Below are 23,619 nucleotides of genomic sequence, written 5' to 3'. Positions count from 1 at the left end.
CCAAGCGCTAGTGTAGTTCGAAACCAAATATTCGGTCTAGTTGCTTATCTATTAATCTTTTATCTATGGCTTTGATGTACCCGCGTACGTCAAAGAATTACACGACACTGGTAATAACAATAACCGAGTCGCCCGCTTGCACTCAAGCGTTATACAAAATTAGATGCCAACAATGGCAAATTCACTACACCGCATTGATTCCGTAATCAAAAATTGAAGGGCGATGCGAAGCGTAAAAACTAAATATGTTACGGAACGAACTTCAACAACGGCGGTGGGCACGGAACGACTGACTAATTGTGCATAGGCCTCTATTCGCGAAAGCCGGTTCGCGCTGTAGAGCGGCGGGCGGTGGGTTCTTCTAGAACATTCTATGCCTTATCGGCGTAGACCCGTGATCAAGATAAATATTGTCATCGACGGAATCGGCACCGAACAAATATAACCATAGATACATGCAAAGATATAAAATGTGTATATATATCTTTATCAACCACATCTTTTAATACAACTGGTCCAATGTAAAGCAAAAATAATCTTAACTCTGTGGCTTTCCACCTACCAACCTCCTGAATCTCCCTTGTCTTTCTAACAAAATCTGAAGGTATACATGATTTTACAGACATCAATAAGGCATTTAACTTTTGAACATCACGACTTGGAAGACGTGTATTTACAGGTCCTTTGTACAACCAAAGTAATATCATTTTACGAACAACACCTAGACACACAAGGTGCATATAGTCTAGTGGAAAGGAATACACCAAATCTACACCTGGTAGTTCAGTAAGCTGTGATGTAGTTGGCCCAACATGATGTTCTTCGTAAGTTCTGTTAACATAACTATTGTGTGTCCTTTCTATAGATTTAATTTCAGAGTAAGGAAAACATATTCTATTTAGATAGTATTCTTCTTCTTGAATGCAACGGGTACATGATGAAAACCCTGAGTGTCCTTTAATTTTCAGAATAAATGCTTTTGCAGGAGCATCACAAACAAAAGTATCAATTGTTACCTTTTTCAAAATATTATTTAAAACAATACCATTTGATAAAAGTTCTTTACTTTCAGATACAAAATCCGCTAAAAAATCATCACTATTTTTTGGTTTTGAATTTCCATGATAGATACCTACGGGAAAAACAGTTTTTGGCATACCTATGATATAAGCCAAAATAGGCCACAATTGAGTATTGCTGCTTTTAGCCAAAGGCAAACCATCAATCCCAATAGCAATTTTAATTTCAGATAAGTTTGGTGATGCATATCTTAAAATTCCTGCTTTTAATCCCAAATGAGAATATTGTCCTGGGTCAACACTTCGCACATTTAATTTATTTGAACAAGGAGTATTTAATAGTGTACGGCTATCAAGTGGAAGATTTATGGTACTAATATTTGTATACTTTTTCAATACTTTTAATAATTTATCTATAGTAGAATGTGAAACATTACACTGAACTGCCCAAATACTTAAATCATCCTTAAATGAATTTATAATTTCTGTAGTTGAGGAATTAATTATTTGGTTGCTTATTGATTCGTTTTGAGATGTTGAAGATGTATTATTTTCAGCATGAGTAAAATTAAAATTTTGATTATTATGTGAGAACTGAGTAAATGTAGACAATTCATTATCTGTACTACAAAATGGCATATGAAGAGATTCATTAGTAGAAGTATTATTTTCATCCATCATTAAATTTGTCACAGTTTCGGTATTTGAATAAACATTATAGATCGTGTGTAATTCTTGTTGCACCTTACGCCGTTTAGTTCGATCACTTTTAATCATTTTGACTATATGAGATGCCTATATAATTGTTGAAGGTACCTTATAACATAGATCCTTATGTCTACATTAAACTATTCAATTTTAATTAGGTATTAGGTAAATATAGGTTACAGTTTTATTGAGATATTTCTTCAACTGATTTTAAATAATTTAATTATAGGTAGGTAAGTATACAAATAATGTATATATATTATCAATGATTATTGTATAGGTACTTATTCAAATTATATAAATATACATTTTTTTAGACACATAAGGGGTCATAATATGAAATATCTACATATATAATATTAATTGTAATACTATAGTATACTTACGATTAGAAATTCACTGATCAGGTGTTCAGGAATAAAACGTACGATGACACTATGAGTGATCACGAGGTTTTGCGGTAGAGTGTCGTCGTTATATTCCGCGAGCGTGTGTATACTTTATAATGTATATTATATAAAATATAAATCATAAAAACTTGGTACATACGTGACGTGTACAGTTCGCGATACGATGATACGAACATTATACGGACATTATAGTCATTGGGTACTGATTACGAACGAAAAGAGCTGATTAGTGAATAGTGATTATAAAATAGTGTGCAATATCCATCATTGACCATATGGTGCGATTGAAGTGGGGAGTAGTGGACGCAGGCTACTGAAGCGCGGCGGCGGCGCATTGAACAAAGCAACGTGCGAATTCCCAATATTGTTGTTACTTGTTAATATTATATAAATAGTTTGAATTTGTTAACAAAACCATGGATAATTTCCATGCCCCTTTCTCTCAGCCACCTTTATATATTTTACTGAACCAAATAATTCCACTATTCCAAGATAAAAATATACCATATTTTATACTAACTATATTACTAACTATATTTTAACTATATTTACCATTTAAGGTAGGTATTTCATTGAGTGTTAGCATTGTTTGTTCGACATCAACTATATCGACGTCCGTTGATATTGCCACAGTGGAGATTATACGACTATCACCACTGAACGGTCTAATTGCTAATTATCTGATTACCTCGATGACTCGAGCTATAATCATTTCCTAGTTTGACGGATCTATAGATATTATTAATTGTAATGTCACACTTGTCACAGTCAAACCAAGATGAGTGAACAATGGAGGAGTGAACATCCAAAACTTACCTTTTCCATACATAAAAATGATATTTAGAATATTAGAAAATCTAAATTTACTTTTCCAGTCTAACGACAAAACTACTATTTTACTACTATATATGTTAAAATAATGGGCACCAATCATCAACTATACCAAAATTAACCATTTCCAAAACATACTTTTTATGTAATACCAAAACAAAATATTTTGGTCTATGTACAGCGTTAAAAAAATTAAAATTAATATAAGTACCTTGTACCTACAAAAATATGATACAAATTTAATGTAACACGTATATTGGTGTAACCTCAAGTACTATATTTATTATTTAAATAGGTTAACCAATTAGTTTATGATAAATTGATTTTGAATATAAAATAAAATAATTTGAATAGAATTCATAAAATAATAAATACTCATCAGTGATTTAATTATATTAAAACAAATTTATTTTATAAAGTCGTCGTCATAGATGCATATATTATTAGTCCCGTTATCACTCACATGTTATCAATTCGTTCTTATAATAATCACTATTGCGATTTTTACAACTCTTAGATTTTTTCAGCCTTATTACAGGCCCCATTAGGGGGGGGGGGGTGTTTAAAGTATTTAAATAATAATACGTACTCAATTAAGTTTATAATTCGTAGGTATGTACGCGAAATCGGTTCTAGACGGTTGGTCGCAATCGCGGTTAGAATTAATAATGCCGCTGATAAGACAGCCGTTCCTAACAACACCAAGACCCTCCTAGGAAGGTTAGGTTAGGCTTCCTTTTTTGGTCCTAGACCATCCATGAGGGTTCCAAGGCAGTCTATTGACTTCCTGATGTCCGAGTTGAGACCATCTATAGGTACTACCCAATACCTTCCCAATAAAGGGTAATTTGGAAACATTAATTTGCTACCCATTTCAGTCATAAATGAAGCCAAATTGAGTCTAAAATGACATATATTTAGTTCCTAAATAATTCCCAAAACAGTCTGAAATAGTCTCTCAAAATATTATTATGGTGCCTATTTAGGTCGACACACTTCCTAAATGAGTCTTAAATTATATGCATTTATATTATAGACCATAAATGCTTCCTAAAAGCATCTGAAATAGTGGCTGTATTTGGCAATATTAAAATGCCCCTTCATTGCCAAACCTCCTAGGATGACCAAAGATCAGGAATCCTAGGACTTGTATAAGAACTTTCTTTTTTGAGAGTTCCAGGGTTCCACAATTGTCGCATTACATTTTAATGATGCCTATTTAGGTCGACATGCTTCTCAATTGAGTCATATGGTATATATTTTTAATATTTTAAATAAATAATTTAGAATAGATAATTAATTAATACTATTTAATAGTATTGTACAAACAAATTCTATAGGTAAGACAAGAGAATAATTTTTATTATATCAATCAATTAATTGTTTGAATACTATCAACTTTAAATACCTACATAACAAAATAACTTATTATTTAATGAAACATATTAATATGATTGCATATACATATATACATGAAAACTATTGAATATAAAAATGAAAATATCAAAGTTTTTATTTTTTTTTTAAATAATAATACATTTGTGATGGTTAAATAAGAGCCAATATTTGATATTTAAATATTAATTACATTTATAAATAATAATATAATCATAATAATACATTTAAAATACAAATATAAAAAAAGTAATTAATAATTCTGTATTGAATACATTTATGACTGTTAAATAATAGCCAATATAATATGATATTTAAATATAACAATATTTAAATATAAATTACATTATTGTAAATAATAATATCGTAATAATACATTTAAAATACAAATATAAAAAAAGTAACTAATAATAATTCTGTATTGAATACATTTATGACTGTTAAATAATAGCCAATATATGATATTTAAATATAAATTACATTATTATAAATAATAATATCGTAATAATACATTTAAAATACAAATATAAAAAAAGTAACTAATAATAATTCTGTATTGAATACATTTATGACTGTTAAATAATAGCCAATATATGATATTTAAATATAACAATATTTAAATATAAATTACATTATTATAAAATATAATAATATCGTAATAATACATTTATAATACAAATATAAAAAAAGTAACTAACTGTGTATTGAATACATTAGTAATGGGTAGAAGATTAAGGATCAGAAATTTCTTTGATGTGTCTTTCATAACGCTCTTTGGCATGTTTGAGCCAACCTGTTACAGCTTTATTTATAGATGTTACACTTGCTCCTTTGACATTTTTTAAAATAACTCCTTAAATAGAAAAAAGGAAACATTTTTTGTAAACAATTTACACATTAAGAACAAAATCATTAACAACTCACCAGAAATAATTTTAAATAACAATGTAGTTTTAAGAGGTTGGTTCTTTATCTTTTTTATTTAATGCACCTCGGCCAGTCAAAGACATTTTGCATCCTAAATGATTTGTAAAAAGTACATCCATAATAGACTTTGTAACTAACGATATACTTGGACCATGAAATTGTCTAAGCTTTTTAACCTGTAAATAAAATTCCTCATACAAATAATTAAATTTAGAATTAAAAAATAAAGTTATAAAATATTTACCAATTTTCTAAAAAACAATTTATCGGTCTTAAGATTCATATTAACTTCATTAAATCTATCCAAGCTATCAAGTGGAAATCCTTCTAAAATAACATCATCATCACACATGCTTTCATCATTAAGCGGCCCATACACGATACAATTAATCGCACGACAGATTGTACAACTTTGTTTGGTACGATTTCACAAACGATTATCGTAACGTGTATGGTATTGTTGTACAACGTGTAGTACGACGAGATGAAGTTTGAACTTGCATAAAATCTATCGTACGACAAGTCTGAAATGCGACAAATCGTAACATGTGTGGACCTGCGTATAAAAGTTTGATCGATTTAACTATCATATTATGTTCTTTTTTATCACCAAGCACGTGTGAACTATAACTGATAAGATTTTAAAACTGAATTCGTTGTTATTTGATATTTCAAAATATTGTTTTTTGTATTAACTTCAATAATATTGTACTTGTCATTAGTTGTCATTGTTTTTATTTATTGTTAAGTTATTCATATAAAAACATTGTAATGGATGTTAATAAAGATTTTTGGGAAGATTTCATTGAATTATATCGAAATCATTCATGCCTCTGGAATGTGAAATGTAAAGATTACTCTAATAAAATTAAACGAAATTCAAGCTACGAAATACTATTGAAAAAACTTAAAGAAATATATCCTGAAGCTACAACAGAACTTCTAAAAAAAAAGATTAATAATATGCGTACAACATTTAGGAGAGAATTAAAAAAAGTAAGTATTTATTTTATTTAGTACGAATATTTATTATATATTTATATTAATATAAGTATTCAATTACTGTTTAAAATGTATGCAACAATTAGTTTTAATTTAAAATACAAATATATATTATAATAATCTTTTGATATAGGCACTAAACTTGGTTTTAATTTAAATTAAAATAATTATTTTAATAAATTTATCCTTCAGAATTACTGAATTGATAAATAATTTCTTCTTTATTTGATATTGTTTTATATTTTAACTCATTACAATACACATATTTTAAGCTATTTTTTATGTATTGCATATAAGGAAATTACTAAATTTAATTATTAATTTTTTTTTATGCGTGGCCAAACTTATAGAAATTGATAAACTTGTTAAATGTATATTACCTTTGCAAAAATTATTATTAGACATCCTAAAAATATATTTAAAACATTTTTTAGGTAGAAAGTTCCATGCGTACTGGATCAAGTACAGAAAATGTTTATGAGCCTTCTTTATGGTATTATGATTTACTGTACTTCACTGCTCAATGTGAAACAGGGAGAAATGGCGTATCCAATGATATTATCGATGAAGATGAAGCTCAAAATACAACTTTAGCAGAAAATAATAGTGTAAGTTTTATTTACTGAATATTTATTAGTTAAATACTTGATACATCATTAAGAATAAAAATACAATACATTATAAAACAAAAATATGTATAAACATCTATTTTAATGATTTATTTATGAAATCATTCTTTCTTGAAATGGTATACTTCCATCACTATTATAATACTTTTTAAATAAATCCCTGACTGATTTAGCTGAAATACTACTGTTTGATGATCTGTACCGTTCAATATTTTGTAATTCTCCAATTTGTCGCCACATACCGGGGACAACCGTTCCACCATGACTATCTTCGTGATCTACATAACATTCAGTTACATAATTTTTTTTGGACATTTTTCGTAAAAAATTATGCAGTGCACAACATGCCAGAACTACTGTATCAATTTTGTCAACGTCAATAGCAATAGGTCTCAAAAATAACCTAAATCTAGTGGCTAGTATGCCAAAAGCATTTTCCACTACCCTCCTTGCTCTACATAAACGATAGTTAAAAATCTTTTGTTCTACATTTATGTTCCTTTGAGCATACGGTTTCATTAGATTTTCCATCAATGGAAATGCCTCATCTCCAATAAAGACATAAGGCATAAATCCAATTTCAGGGAAATAAACAGGATGTGGTATATTCAATTTATTTGATTTCAAACGTTTGCAAAGTCCGGTTTCCTTCCATATACCTCCATCTTATACGCGCCCATTTGTGCCCATATGAATGTATATAAATTCATAATTAGCATTAACCACAGCAAATAATACCAGACTAAATGTCCCCTTGTAATTATAGTAGTAAGATCCACTTTTCTGAGGTTTTTTTATTATAATATGTTTGCCATCAATTGCACCTAAACAATTTCTGAATTGCCAAAGTTGGTTGAAGCCATCTGCCACATGTTTCCACTCTTGTTCTGTAGAAGGCACCTGCAAAACAATAAATCAATACTTGCCACATCAAAAAAATGTTTATATTTGTTAAAAAAAAGATAACATAGATGCCCAAATACTCCTTTAGTTAGTAGACATATCATCCTAATCAATAATAAAGTTGATGCTCCTAATCTATTAAAATGCGTCTCGTTCAACATTCCAGCTTATAATAACCGTTCCACCTCCATTTTTTATTTACCATCTCACAGCACAAACTATTTAAAATATTCTACAATTCCCATTGAGCAATTTCCCATTTTATACGTTTGAATAAATTATTATTATTATTATAAAAACTATGTATACATTTAAAAAGCAATTGAATCTCTACAATTAATTTCAGAATCATGAAAGTGACTATGGGCATGAATCACTATCTGAGACTTCATTTCTTCCACCACATACTCCTACAAGTAGTTTATCCGAAGCATCAGGAGTACAATATGAAAGTAACAATTCTAGTAGTTCAACATCAGCTTATGTTGCTAGACATAAAAAAAGAAAACAAATATCTCAAAGTCCACATGGTAGTCCAAAATTAAGTTCTATGGAAGCTAAAAAAAATGAATTGATTGACTTAGCTCACTCGCAGCTTACCACTCCAGAACCCGAAGAGGATGAGTATGCAGTAGTAGGGAAAAGAATAGCATTCCAGTTAAAAGGGATGAATGAACATCAAAGACTGATTGCTGAAAAATTGGTATCTGACATTATGTATTACGGTAGAATGGGTCAATTAAAGGAAGATGCTTTAGTAAATTGTTCAAACCCTCTAACTGCTAAACACAATTATCAGTACACTTCCAGTGGATATCATCCTAATACTACACAACCACAGTTCACTAACTTAGAAACGATGTCAAAACAAAATGAATACAGGATTACTACTACAAATGAACCTTATAATTTTTACTCACAAAATCTAGTCAACAGCTCAAACAACCAAGATAAATTAGAAGTACCAAGTTTTAATCCAAAAAAATCACATAGTGAACTTGAAGAATTTATCATTATGAAGCATGTTTAAGAAATACAACTACATCAGACAGTTAAGCATAATAATATATAGTTTCTTTTTCAAAGTCAATGCATAGAAATATATATTTCTAAAAACTAGTTTGTTTTTATTTAAACACAGTATGAATTTTATTTTGTTTTGTTAATATACCTACTCTTTGTTCAAAGTATGAATTTTTTAGTTGTTATTGATCAATCCTACTGATGGTTGATATTAAAAGTTGTTAATTTTATTTTGTTTTGTTAATATACCTACTCTTTGTTCAAAGTATGAATTTTTTAGTTGTTATTGATCAATCCTACTAATGGTTGATATTAAAAGTTGTTAATTTTATTTTGTTTTGTTTTGTTAATATACTCTTTGTTTAAAATGTTAAATGTGTTAAAGTCATTTAAATTAAACAAACAAAATATGTAAAATCATCTTAAAGCCAATGCATCCCTTGTTCTTCTCAGAGTCTACAGTAAAAACTAAAAATATTTATGTAGGTAACTATTTTATTGTAGTTAGCTCTATTTGTCACATCCCCCCTACATATGGCACAATTATAAAGCATTACTAACCTTCAAATAATCATTTTTTAATGCTTCGTAGATTGCCATGCATGTTTCTGGGACAATTTTACCAATTAACTGAGGTGATATAGCACTTGTAAATTTTAGATCTTCATAAGAATTGCCTGTTGCTAAGTACCTTTAAACAGAGTGTTAAATAAAGTGATATAGGAAGCAAAATTAAAACTATAATTTTATACTAAATAAATTACCTTAAAGTCACAATTAGTCTTTCTTCAGCTGTTACTGAAGGCCTCATATTTGTATCTTGCTTAGTAATCTTTGGTCGTATCATTTCTAACAAAGATTGAAAAGTAGTTTCATCCATTCTTAAAAAATTTTGAAAGTCTCTAGGTTCGTTAGTACTCAATTCGTAAATTAACATGCGAATATCTATTTCTTTCTAGTAACCAATTTTTACACCATTTCCTTTTACGTTTTGTCTTCTTTTCGTCACTATTCAACAACAACGCAACCACAATACTAGCTTTGGTTTTATTCGACATGGGAGCCATATCAAATAAATTGAAAATAAATATTGAATACACTATTAAATTGTTTAATTTATTAAATATAATGTTATACACGTGTTTTTATATTTATATTTGTTTTTAGTTATGATTATGAGTATTATGATTTATGACACTCCTACCAATATATACGATGAGTTGAACAACTTGTAGTACGATAAGTCGTATTAATGTGTGTCGGATATCGCGTACTGCAAATTGGTACAACTAGTACATACAACTGTTGTACAATCTGTCGTGCGATTAATTGTACCGTGTATGGGCCGCTTTAGGCTTAAGTTGTTTGAATATGTCATCTAACATTTGTTGTTGTCTTGCCTGATTTAATATAACTTTGTTCAGTTTTACGTTTAGTTCGATTAGTGTAGATATTGTAAAATCTGAATTTTTTTTATTTTCTGTACCTAAAATTTATACAATTTTTCATTATAACCAAATATTAATAACAAGGACAATAATTTTAATCACATTGCATTGAAGTGAACTCTAATTGTTCTGCAATAAATCACAATGACCTGCGACAACCATGGTCGCCAAAATCACGTAAAAGTATGTTATAGTATTGTCAATAAGGGAAAAAATTATTTATGTTCGTATTGAAAACATAGTTCTACTATCGGTAATAAGTACACAATACAAAATATGATGATATTGAAAATAACTAATTCATTGTGTTAAGTGCACAAATTGTTCATACTGTATAGATGATCAAATGTGTACAGGTATTATACATCCCATTTATGTCACACGGCTATTTTAAATTTCTTGAATTTAAACTACTAGAGTATTTTTTTTTTAATCAGGTTTTTTCAGATCATATTAATTAGTATATCTAAAATAGTAAACTTTAAATAATTATTTATTGTGATAAAAAGATTATTGTTGTACTTATGTCATTATTACTTCCTAATCAAGTGTAATTACTTACTCTTTTTTGGTGTTGTAATTGGCGAATGTATAAAAAGTTCTCTTACAACTTTAGAGTTCAATTTTGATTTAGGAGTTGAGTTTGAAAGAGGTTTAACTTTAGATGATGGTGATATGAATAATGGAGGACTGATCATGTTCATTTCTTCTGTAATAAAAAAGATATGCATTCAAATAGTTATTAGAATGTATAAATCAATCAGTATTTGTCATACCCAATGGTCCTTGAGAAGACTGATAACCAGCATCTAAAAGTTAAAAATAAATAATCAAAAAATAGTTTAATACAAGTTTTTAATAATAATCATACAATGAGGACTTTCATTTTGTAATAATCTCATTTGACGATGAGCGTTGTATAACTTTAATGGTGAAAGTTCTCTATTTGATTGTACTACAATATTAAATAGAATATGAAAAACATTTAATGGTATTTAATTATCATTATTATATTATTAATATTTTTAAATCAAATAAAACATGTAACATTACCTTTTATAACTGGGTTTGAGGGTTCATTATACTTCAAGTCTTCTAAGACATTGTTATCAATATAAATTGAATTTTCAGAAGGCATTTTACAAGGTGATTGATGACCTAAACATAATTTAATTTAATATACACTAAATAAATAGCATTATCTTAAGATAAATAATGTTTGAACATCTTACCAGATAGATTGAAAGAATGCTTTGGTAGAGGAGGAATGGATGAAGTAATTTTTTTTGGTAACCGTTTGTTTTTATTAGTTATTTTATGCTTTATATTTTTTGCAGCTAATAATCTTCTTTTGCGTTTAGAAATCACTTCATCCCTATCGGAATTAATATCTTCAGTTTCAGAAAGAGTAAGGGCAATTCTCAACTTCTGTTTTCCTCTTATAAAGTCATCTTAAGCAACAATTTATTGTAGTAACAATTTTTTTTATGATAATGGTTAAAAATTTTAAGTTAAGAAATTATTACCTGATGATGCCCAGATTTTTTTTAATTAAAAAGTTTCCCAAGAAGAATGTGGTTTTTCTGTATTTAACACCAATTTGTCAAACTGTTTATTATTAATTTTTGTCATATCCGGGAAATAAGCTATAGACTTATCTATTTTATATAGATATAGATATAGATATTTTATTTTAATCCAATTTCGTGGGATAAGTTGTAAACCATCATGAAATTCAACAACTGCATAATTTCTATGACACATAACATATTTCATAATTAAAAATACTGGACATAATATTAAATTACTATTATATTTTAAGTTTTTCAATTGTTTACTAAATTTGTATAAATAAGGTATATGTACAAAGTATATTAATTATAGGTAGGTAGCTAATAGTAGTTTAATTTTAAGTTTAATTTATTAATTTATTTTATTTTTATTCAAAGCCAATCATTGAATTTGAGGTTTCTCTTGTTGATCAATGTGCAACAATGGAAATACAGCAAACTTTGTAGAACAATTAGAAATTGGAAATATAAAATATTTTAAATTTATTTTATTAACTGGCCAAAAACTTCTTTTCGACAATTTGTCTATATCAACTTGATAAATACCTAAATATACTGACGAACAGGGTGAAGAATACAGTGGTGCTTTTTCTAAGAACTCTTTACCAATAATTATTTGACAACTATGTTCATCATTATAACAAATATTTTCAATCAAAATAATTTTTCCTTTAATTCCACAACAATTGTTGCCTTTACTATTAATTTGAAATTTCATGCCACTAAGTGTCATAGTAGTAAATTGTGAAATGCATCCTTTTATAATTGGTCCATTGGTATGAATATTTTTTTAAATTATACCTTCTTCATTACAATACTTGTTCTGTGAATTATTATCAGAATTTTCTATCTCATGAATTCTACGTGCTATCTGTTGTAATGGCTTGTCATCCTTTCTTATTAAATCTTTGAATTTTTGCATGAAATTTTCAAAACGAAATGAGCTAAACATATATAGTGGGCCAAAATGTTTAACATCGTCTACAATATGAAGAAGTCCATGTACATTATGAGAGATATGGTGCTCACCATATAATAATTTAAATGTAGTTACATAATGTTGCAATAATTTTTCGGCATAATTTAAATAAGAATTTTTAAAACAAAACTGTTTTGAAATCAATATTGTTATGCTACAATGAAGGGTAAGAAAATGCTCATAAACCTTGCTTGACAGTGTTGATTTAAGTACAACTGGACCATGATATAACAACAATTGTCTAAATTCTGTCCCTTTCCACTGACGGTAATGTATTAAACCTCTTGGTTTTCTCTGAAATTCAAATGGAGTATAAGGCCTAATTTGTTTTTCTAAGATATCTGAAATAACTTTTATTTTTCGAAATTGAAGACGAACTTTTAAGCTATCACAACACCATAAGTGAATGAGTTTTTTTACATTTCCTAAACATATTAAATGTAAATAGTCTAAGGGCACATTAGTGACATTCGGACCCCCTTGGGCTGAGCCTGGTAGTACAACTTCCTTAACATTAAAGTCCTTGTCATTGATTCCAACTTTGAAGTCGTCCATGTTTGTGATTGTTGAGGATAATTTGCTTTCGGTTGAAACTGAGTTGAAGCTGTATTATTGCCGTAGATAACAAAAACTTAGCGCCCGATGTACTAGCTGCATGCGCACTTATTGACGTAGATGGCACAGTTTCTGCATTTTGTTCCGCAATATTTTCGTGCAGCAGCGTGTTGTGGTGTTCTCCACATTTTCGACACCCTTTAGACTTACACTTACTATCTTTATGTTTTGATAAACAATTAGTACACAATTTTAATTTAATAACATTTTCTCGTCGCTCCTTCACCGCGAGATCTAAAAATTGTTTACATTTATAAATCGCGTGAGGTTCTTCGCAAACATAACATTTGAATTTTACTACCGTGGTTTTGTCAATGTTGTCCTTGTTCTGCAGTGAGTGTTGTTGTCCTGACTCCCTGCTTTGGCAGGACTGAACTTTAACTGTTTTAAACGCACTCGAGACACTTTACAAGTTTACCGACTCTTTGTTTTTAATATTATTTATCCGGCTCGAAGGACCAAATGTTGGGGCCAAAGGGGATATTTAATCAAAAAATCCGTACCTTGGTATATTGCTGTAATTTTATTGAATACAAAAAATATACTGATCGCAAGGTAACGCGTCGAGACGGTGTGGCTTGTATGATAGCTATAACGCTACTACTGTATATGACACAACGGCGATGCAGTCGCCCGAGCGACGTCTTATCGCTCACCTTTATTGTGCCGGTCTACCGGCTATCGTAATAATAATTTCAATTTGCTCGGCTCCAACACATTTATTAACATTATAATAATTATTAATACTTAATAATTGACCATTTGTAAATTTAGTAGTAACATTTTTAATAACAAAACATATAAAATATTAAAATGTGTAGTTAACATTTATTTTCTTCAAACATTACCTTTTTGTAAATATAATAATAGCAGTAAAAAAAAACAAAAAATAAAAATGATACAACATAATATGGTTTGTTAATAAACTAAATAACTCTTTGTAAATTCTAATTATTTAAATTTTCAAAACTATTTGCTATAGCTGTAGTTAATAAATCAATATTACAGTTACTGTAATGTTCAGGTGCTGAAATATATGTTGATGATGATGTACTATCTAATGATTATATTGGCGTAGAACAAGTAATGTCTTGTCTTGCATAACAAATATTGGGTACATTAGATCTAATTTCATTAAGCCTTAATTGAGTTAATATTCTTTGAATTTGTTCTTGACCAATTATTGCATTTTCAGTTGATAATTTCTCCAATTGAGAAGCAACATGTTTCCCAAAAATTTCATATTCATTTGGTTTTGATTCAGTATTTATAGTCTCATTTAATTTTTGTAATTGTTGCACAGTGGATGATAACTCTTGTAGTCTAGATTTTTTTTCCCTTGGTTGTTCCATGTGGTTGGTAACATCCGAAGTAAAATCTTTATTCATTGTTGAGGCATTGTTTATTTCAAGTGAAATATTATGTTCTTCACCTCTTTCGTGGTCATCCATACATATTAATTGACTATTTGTTTGACTTTTTGAGTCTACAACTGATGTATCCTAAAAACAATAACAATAGTTTAAAATATTGTATTCTAGGTACCAGACTCAGAAGAAAAGTGGAAAAACATTGAAAAAGGATTTAATACAAGGTGGAATTTCCCAAACTTTTATGGTGCTATTGATGGGAAACACATAAATATTCGTGCACCAAGTCATTGTGGAAGTTTTTATTTTAACTATAAAGGAGTAAATAGTATCGTATTAATGGCAATTGTAGATGACAATTATTGTTTTCGCTACATAGATATTGGCTGTAACGGAAGAGTATCAGATGGTGGCGTTTTCCAAAATTGTGCAATATTTACTGCACTGGAAAATAATATACTGCCTGATGGAGGGTTTATTGTAGGATATGATGCTTTTCCATTAAAAACATACTTACTTAAACCCTATTCGCGAAAACAACTGACAAAAGGTGAAACAATTTTTAAATACCGATTATCTCGTGCGAGACGAATAGTAGAAAATGCATTTGGGATTTTAGTCAGTAGATTCCGAATTTTTGAAAAACCTCTTTCTTGTGAAGTCTCAACTGCTGATAAAATTGTTAGAACGTGTAACAATAATTTTAATAATGCATTAATAGCATTATGAGGCACATTAAACTGAATAGCCCAACTTCCCAAAAAACTTCTTATATCTTGAAGATGTATTCCTTGATCATCTTGTTGATCATCAACAGGCCTAGACCAGATTTTATTACTGGGAAAGTGAATGGGACTAGATAAATTATTACTATCTTGAAAATTAAAAACAGAAGAAGTAAAATCATTAGAAATTGTAGTTTTTGGTAATATTGATTCATCTTTTGAGTTTTCTAGAAGTTGCTTAGGTTTTAAAAAATTAATTGAATATTGTGTAAGCAATTTACAAGGTTTTGAAAAAGTTGTTTCTTTAGATTGAGAAGACTCATCAGGCAAATTATATAATAATTTTGGTTCGTCTAGTATAACATCAATTTAATTTTTAATTTTTCTTCGTTTAGTACGACTGCTGATATTCATAATGCAGGTATCTTGAAATACAATTTATGTTTTAGTGTTTAAGCCAAAATTAAATAAACAATTATCTGAGAAATAATAAAAAGTTTAATTAATTTATAACGTCATAGAATTTGAATAAAACCATGCCTTTGAAAATTTAGCACTGCTGTAAGCCTGAGCTATGTTATATTATGATGCATCAAACTAGCAGGTTACAGCTGCATTGAATTATTGAAGGTATGGATAGGTTATAGTTATTACTTATTATGTTATTTATTTTTACCTATAATACAACTTAAAATATTATAGATATGTAAATACCTAATCATGGAATTAGTGTAATTATAATATATATAGTTTTGGTTTTATTTTATTTTCACCAAGTTTAATTTCAATAATAAATTGGTGGTACCTACCTATATTAATATATTATATTCTTAAAATCACTTCCTACCATTTGGATCACATAATAGTTTTATCAAATTAAAAGCATATAATCCTCCCTCAATAAACCTAAATAAGGTAATTTCTACAAGAGCACATGTTATTACTAATATACAGCCATTTCCATTAGCAAATGACAACTAAACACATTATAGTTTGGTAAAATACAACAAAATACAACAAATTATTATAATTATATTATTATAAGCAATTAAGTGGATTAGCAATTATTTATAATTAATTAAGCAATTATTACTTACCTTTATTGTATGGCGATTGGCAAATAATAGTAATCACTGGTCCCTGGTCAGGCCGAAAAGCGCGAAAACAAACACTGTCCGTCACTCCGTTAATACTGCAGTATGTCTGTACTCAGTATTCCGCGGTTCGGAGAGGTGTCGCACACTCGCACTTACCAGTTACCAATAACCGTGGCTAAATAAAGTTATTTTACGTAAAATTTCACTGTCTAAGCACTGTGCCGTTGATTAAAATATGATAATAAACAAGTTAGTATAGCAGATTAGATTAGATATAAGGTCTATGGGAAAATCAATATAAACTTATAAGAATAACTATAAATACAATTTATATAAATAACCCTGGTGGCTGGGCTTACCCCGCGCTTCACCAGGCATAAACACCAACGATAGAGAGGTGGTACTTCCACCGGTGACAGCGCGACGACTAGAAGATAAGATAAGATAATATTATATCAATACATATTTATTATACAGCGCGTAAAAGTCCCCAATATTTTGTACAGACGTACAGCACGGTGCCACGGTCTGCAGATTCCCACGACTGATGTACTTGCCAAATGGCAAATACGCCAATAATAATTGTACATTTAACTAGTGCACAATAATTACGGTGTTCACATGATTGGCATACTTGACTATAGTAATACAAGTAATAATGGCCGTTCCTTTGACTTGTATCAAATTTACCGACAATCCTCGGGAACGGCACGTCGGCACCAGTAACAAATAATTGTACAATTGTACAAGTATTTTGATCTGACGACATGGTAAGTTACCATCACCAGCACCAAATATTGACGAAATACACCAGTCGTGAGAATCTGTTTATTCTATATAGTTATATATTATTATTATTATAATTAATATATTTTATATATCATTTATTGCTCTATAATACACTCTAAAGTCCTAAAAAATAAATATAATATTAAGGTATATATTATTATTATAGGTACACAATTAAATTATTTGATATTATTATATCGTTGCCACCCCTAACTATAGAAACATAATAAACAATGTGTGTACCCAAAGCCACGATAACAATAACTGCGAATTCGGAATTACCTATGCTCAGCAGTACTTTTTTATAATCATATATATATACCTATATATTATATTTTAACAATATAGTATAATAGTTAAGACTATAATAATTAAAACCTGTAGTTATAAAAAAAAAACACAATCAAAATAAAATATTAAATTATTATTAATACAATTTTTTTAAATTGTATTTTAATATTATAATTAGAGCCCGGGATTATATTCTTTAAAAATAGCCAAAATAAGATGCTAATATTCTCTTAAAAAGTTGAAAATATTCTTTAAAAATCATAATAAAATATGCCAAAAATATCCTTTTTTATAAATATTAATTATTATAATATTCTCAATATGCAACAAATGTAAGCAAATAATAAAAAAAACTGATATAAATAGATACAAGATACATAATATGCTAAATAATTAAATAATACAAAAACCTGAAATAAATACTATATAAAATAGGTACACTGCCCGACAACCTATTTGAAGCCCTCAGCCCTACCTATGACAACACCAACAAAATAATTACATTTTTAAAACAAATTTATATGTATAATCTAATTTAAGAACCTATTGTATGACCATATTTTACCTTGTACTAAATATTAATTTTGCTACAAGCTAATAACCTTAGCAGTTGAAGCTGTACCATGAATAAAAAAAAAAGGAGAAAAATAGGTACACAATAAAAAATACTTCATTATGTTAAGAAAAGTTCGATTAAATTATTAATAATAATATTTAATAGGTATTTAATTATTTTAAATTTTTAACTAAGACATTTTTTGGAAACAGTTGATAACTATATTTTGTTCCATGTGCTCTGGTGTCATATACTTTGTACGACGGTCAGTCAAAATGTTTTTTATGTACTAAAAGAACGTTCGACGTCAACTGAAGTCACAGGAGCATATAGCAAATCAGTTATCATATTATTATATACTACAGTGGATTGCAGAACATTATATTACGTAGGGTATATCATTATCACTATATTCGGACATTATATAATTTATATTATTTACGTCACTGCAACCAAAAATATCGAACATTTATACAAATTCATCGATATATTATATTCTTTAATATTCTTTATTATACGAAATATTCTTTTATCTTGAAATATTCTCAAATATGCAAAAAAAACTTTTGCCATTATTACACCTGTTTCATGATTCGTAAAGATTTCGGACCCCCGTCTGACTGCATAGACTCAAAAAAGATATGCAAAAGAATATAATTCCGGGCTCTAATTATAATATATTATAAATAATCATGCATTAATTATTATAGGTAATAAACAAATTTTTAATATATATTAATACGCACTGCAATGCAAATTATATGAAATTAAAATATTATAAATTTAATCAACTTTAAATATTCTTCTAAGATAAACATAAAATATTATTTTAAATTATTAATTTTAGATTTCTATAATATTTTAAAGAGATTAAATGATTGATAATAATATTGTTAGAATAATGTTATTTAAAATTAAAATATAAATATGATAATAACATTTTAATTTAGTTAGAACTTAAATATTATAAAACTAACACAATTTTATCATTAATAAAATATTTTGATTATAATATTATATTTTTAAACTTCATAAAATATTAAGTTAACTTTATAAATATAATATTAAAAATGCTATTTACTTTTAAAGTTATAATAATATTGATATTATATAATTGCTGTCTGGGTAGTATAGTGTATAAGGCTTATACAGACTTTCAAAAATCGTATTATGAGAGAGACTATAGCGCACCATTATTATCAAAACATATTTTTCAAAATAATGTACCAATCATAGTTGTCGATTTGTCACACCAGAACGACAACGTCAAATCATCAACCGTAGACCTACGAATTGAATTTGAAACGGAAACAGTTATTCCGGAAAAGACGACAGCTTATTGTTTAATACTACATGACCAGATTGTAACTTATAATCCGTTTAGCGTTGACGTTAGAAAATTGTAAATATTTTATACCTTGTAATTTTTTTTTTTTTTTGTATCTTATAAATATTTTCTAATAAATAAAAAAAATTGATTTAAATATCATGCTTGTTTTTATTTCACATACATTTATTTAACTTCCAAACAAATATTAAAATAATCTTCGTCTAACATCGCGTGCTGGGTGTTGGGTGTAAGTTGTTTGAATTGGTGTTGATGTACTAATTGGATCGAAGAAATCCGGACCGTCGTTTACGTCGAATGGCTGCGGACTTGCGGGTGATTGTGGTAGTCGACGCTTCACTCCACGTAATGGTGCTGCAGTGGGGTGATTGGTGTAAATTGAGGGTGGTGAATCAAATCGATTGAAGAAATCGAATCCGTCTCTTATGAGACATGACGGTGGTTGCGGTCCGTCAATATCATCTAGCGGCTGGGAAATTAATTAAATATAAGATAAATATTGTTTTTTAGTTAAAATTATTTTATTTAATACCTTAGCCAGAATTGTATCTTCCAGCTTGGAGATAATGGGTTTTGGAGAACAGCTAGGTGACAGTATTTTTGAATCAGCATTACATGACTAAAAATAAAAAAATATTTTTTATAAATATTTCCGTTAATATGATATATTTTTGAAATACCTCTTGTGATTTTTGTGCCTTCCGATTTTCCCAAGTTTCAGCCAACTGTGTAGCAGCATATATCTGAATTTTTCTGGAAAGATTTGGAATAGATTGCACGACTCTATCAGCCTGATCGAGTTGCATGTTCTTAATGTACATTTTCATCTCTTCAATATTTTTTGGTGGTGATTTCTCTTGAGAACATCTCATTTCTAGGTACGTACCAAACTCATCAATTTGTTTTAAAACTAATGGGCTGGTAAATAAATCTTTTCGAGCGATGTCTTCAAAAATAGAAGATTCTAAATATTGCAGTTGAATAAGATCTGAACGATTTAGAAGAACTCTGCATCCTTCTCTATTTTTTGATTCTAGCACTAATACATTTTCGCCACAATACACCATACTAGATAGTTTAAATATATCGGTTTCGAAAAATGTGACTCGACTGTATCTTTGTGGTTGGTCCAATATGAAAGATAGGATATGACCCATAAAATTAAATATCTGCTTCAACAAGTCAGGTGTAGTTCGAATATAACGCGATGGAGTTATTATAAGTAAAACGACTCTGAAACTATATGTTGTCTCAAGGTAATCCTTAGATACGGTTGTTACCCTGAAAAAGTAAATAAAAAATCAATTTTTGGCTGAACAGAGAATAATTATGCAAAGGCACTTAGGTCATAAAGAACAAGATATTTAAGTAACAAATATAACATAATATTTTACATAACAATTGAATTCGCAATGAACATTAACATTTCTTGATAACAACACAAGATGTGAACAACTCACATATAATATATGATATAAATAAAAGTACAATCAATAGTATATAATAATGAAATAACCGGCTAGTAAGATTAATAATTAAATAATCAAGAATATAAAATAACTGAGTACGACCTGCACCACTAATTACTCCCACTGGATACTGGACGGCTGGACAACTTGGTTTAACAAGGACAACGCGTTTCACGACAATATGGCAATATGGCGACACAACAAACGATGCAATTCACTGAACGACGATCGTCAGCCAGTATAACAACACCACAGCAACGGTCGCTTACACTGGTGGACGTGGACGATATTGCGATACGACACAACGACGCCACACGCAATCAAGACGTTCGTGAGCAATATGGCGACACGATAAACGGTTGCAAAACACTAATAGACGAACGTCGACTGGTATATCAATACCACAACAACGGCCGCTTACAATGGCGCGCGGGTACGTTTTTACTAGACGACGCGTTTCACACAACGAAAACGGTAGGATGGCGACACGACAAACGGTTGCACATCAACAATAATTCATACGCCGCTAAAGCACAGATACGGGCTGAACACACCGTACGCACGTTGCAATAAGGCACTAAAGAAGTGGGTATGATCATCCGCCATTTTGCGACACAAGTTATCTAAACTACTCTTATCAAAACTTGATTATCCCGAATTTTGAGTTTTGGACCATTGAGTAACGTTGTTTGGATGGAAATTTGTAAATTAAATATTTTATATTATTACTTAACTATGTAAAATCATTGATTGTAAATACTAGTATTTTATTTGATCAGTTTAAATATTGAAATTCCACTATAGGTAGTTAAATAAATAATGGATTTAACCAATAATGGAAATTGTAAACCGAAAGATTCTGATTTTGTAAATGGTTCAACATTACTAAAAGAAAGACAAAAACTTTTTTTAATCCAACAAGAAAATACTACTTTGAAAAGGAGTTTACAGGTATAAAATTTAATAAACAGAAATATTTTTAAGTTTGATATCAATGTAATTATATTTATTTGTTATTGTATTTTGTTTTGCAGTTGGGTGTTAACGAAGCTAGCAATACTGTTTATTCGAAAGTATTAGAGAGGAACAACTATATCTTATTGTTGTTACAAAGAGAAAAGAAATTATTGGAAACAAAATTACAAATAGTTTGTGAAACATTAGATGATATTACCAAGGCTGGAAGTGGTTAAAGATAATAAAAAGATTGATTAAATAATTTTAATCATAAAAGCGACCAAAAAGCAAGGCTGAGTATTAACAAGTTAAAAATTAAAATTAAGTTACTACGTTAAGTTAAATAATTCGTTAGTTTTTTTTTGAAACAAATTTTTTTAACAAAACAATTTTATACAAATTTATTTTAATTAGGTAAGTAAAATTTTGAATTGTATCCTTAACATTTATTTATAATTCATTATATGACGATTTACAACTCGATGTGTCACTCGCGACTGTTGTTTTTATTTCGAATCGCATGGATTCCATCTTCGTGGTAACGGGACGGTCGACCTGATCAAATTCGGTAACGCGATCGAGGTCGATTAACGCATCAATAATAATATCTTGTTGTTGAATAAACTGACGAACAAAATTGTCGAGATCTTCAGCGCGAATATTTAGCGATGGTAGTTTGCTGGCATCGGAAAGTGCGATCAAAGCTGTCGCGTGAATACCTTCGATTGATTTCAACGCGCAGTCACGCTTGACGCGCGCTAGCGCAAGAGCTACGTCGAGTAACTCTTTTGGCGCCATGATGAAATATGTGAATCAACGACAATCGAACAAAACAAAAACAAAAAACTATCCGGCTCGAACGGACCAAACAGTGTGTGAACAATACTTTGTATCCAACAATTATAGATAAAGATGAAAGTATGAAACCAACATTCAACGGCTTCCAACTGTAGCGTCCCAGCATACAGGAGGACAAACGACTGGTGTTGAGGTAGATGGATTGGGTGTAATAAGTATAACAACTTAATTTGTGATTAATTTATTAGATATTTATTTGATTACTATGTAAATAAAACACTTTTACTGCACAAAATGATTTGGTTGCAAAATATTCTAAGTCCGAATAATTAAATTGGACGGGTGTCTGGCGTGAAGGTGCTTGTTCTGACTCTGGTGGCTCACGTCTGAATTGGGTCTAATCGGGGCTCTCCTATATAGTCCAGATAGTTCTACTCCCTGCATTTCCTCTCCTATCGATAAGATACGTATGTGTCCATGGCCGAGTCGTGTAAAAGCGTACGCGTGTATTATTTTAATATCGCAGCTTCCCACGCCCATGCGACCGGTCGGCCACATCCTGGTTATTCGCGATACGTAATCTCCATAACCCGACGACATTAATCATATCTCTAGATACGCCTGCCAAGACTACGATTTCATATTTAATATTTCGTATATTTAATTCCAATTATGGTAATATTTTGGAAAGGCTAGAAGTTTGGCCGTCGATATAACTATTGAGGTCCTACACAATAGAATTGGTTGGCGAAATCATAC

The 23,619-nt window shown here is 29.4% G+C and overlaps 2 protein-coding genes and 1 pseudogene across 2 annotated transcripts in view; 1 reads left to right on the top strand and 2 right to left on the bottom strand.

Annotated features, from left to right (window-relative positions):
- LOC149060464 (uncharacterized) overlaps positions 1–1,796 on the bottom strand; it is a 44,363-nt gene extending 42,567 nt beyond the window's left edge. Inside the window, exon 1 of the mRNA XM_089229239.1 lies at positions 438–1,796. Within this exon, the coding sequence (XP_089085365.1) occupies positions 438–1,796 (1,359 nt within the window). The remainder of the gene's footprint in view (positions 1–437) is intronic.
- A 3,298-nt stretch (positions 1,797–5,094) lies between these two features.
- LOC149060462 (uncharacterized) lies at positions 5,095–12,059 on the bottom strand (annotated as a pseudogene).
- On the top strand, positions 7,968–8,899 carry LOC149060463 (uncharacterized). Its single transcript, XM_089219511.1, has 2 exons — positions 7,968–7,976; positions 8,171–8,899. Exons 1-2 carry the CDS (start codon positions 7,968–7,970, stop codon positions 8,852–8,854), a joined length of 693 nt encoding a protein of 230 aa, XP_089075637.1. The 3' UTR covers positions 8,855–8,899.
- Positions 12,060–23,619: the final 11,560 nt, after the last annotated feature.

The sequence above is a fragment of the Diuraphis noxia genome, unplaced genomic scaffold (assembly GCF_037042655.1).
Source record: "Diuraphis noxia isolate RWA-SAM2 unplaced genomic scaffold, SU_Dnox_SAM2 contig0001, whole genome shotgun sequence".
Classification (NCBI taxonomy): Eukaryota; Metazoa; Arthropoda; class Insecta; order Hemiptera; family Aphididae; genus Diuraphis; species Diuraphis noxia.
Note: the sequence above shows the minus strand (reverse complement) of the source record. Positions and strands in the feature narration are given on the sequence as shown.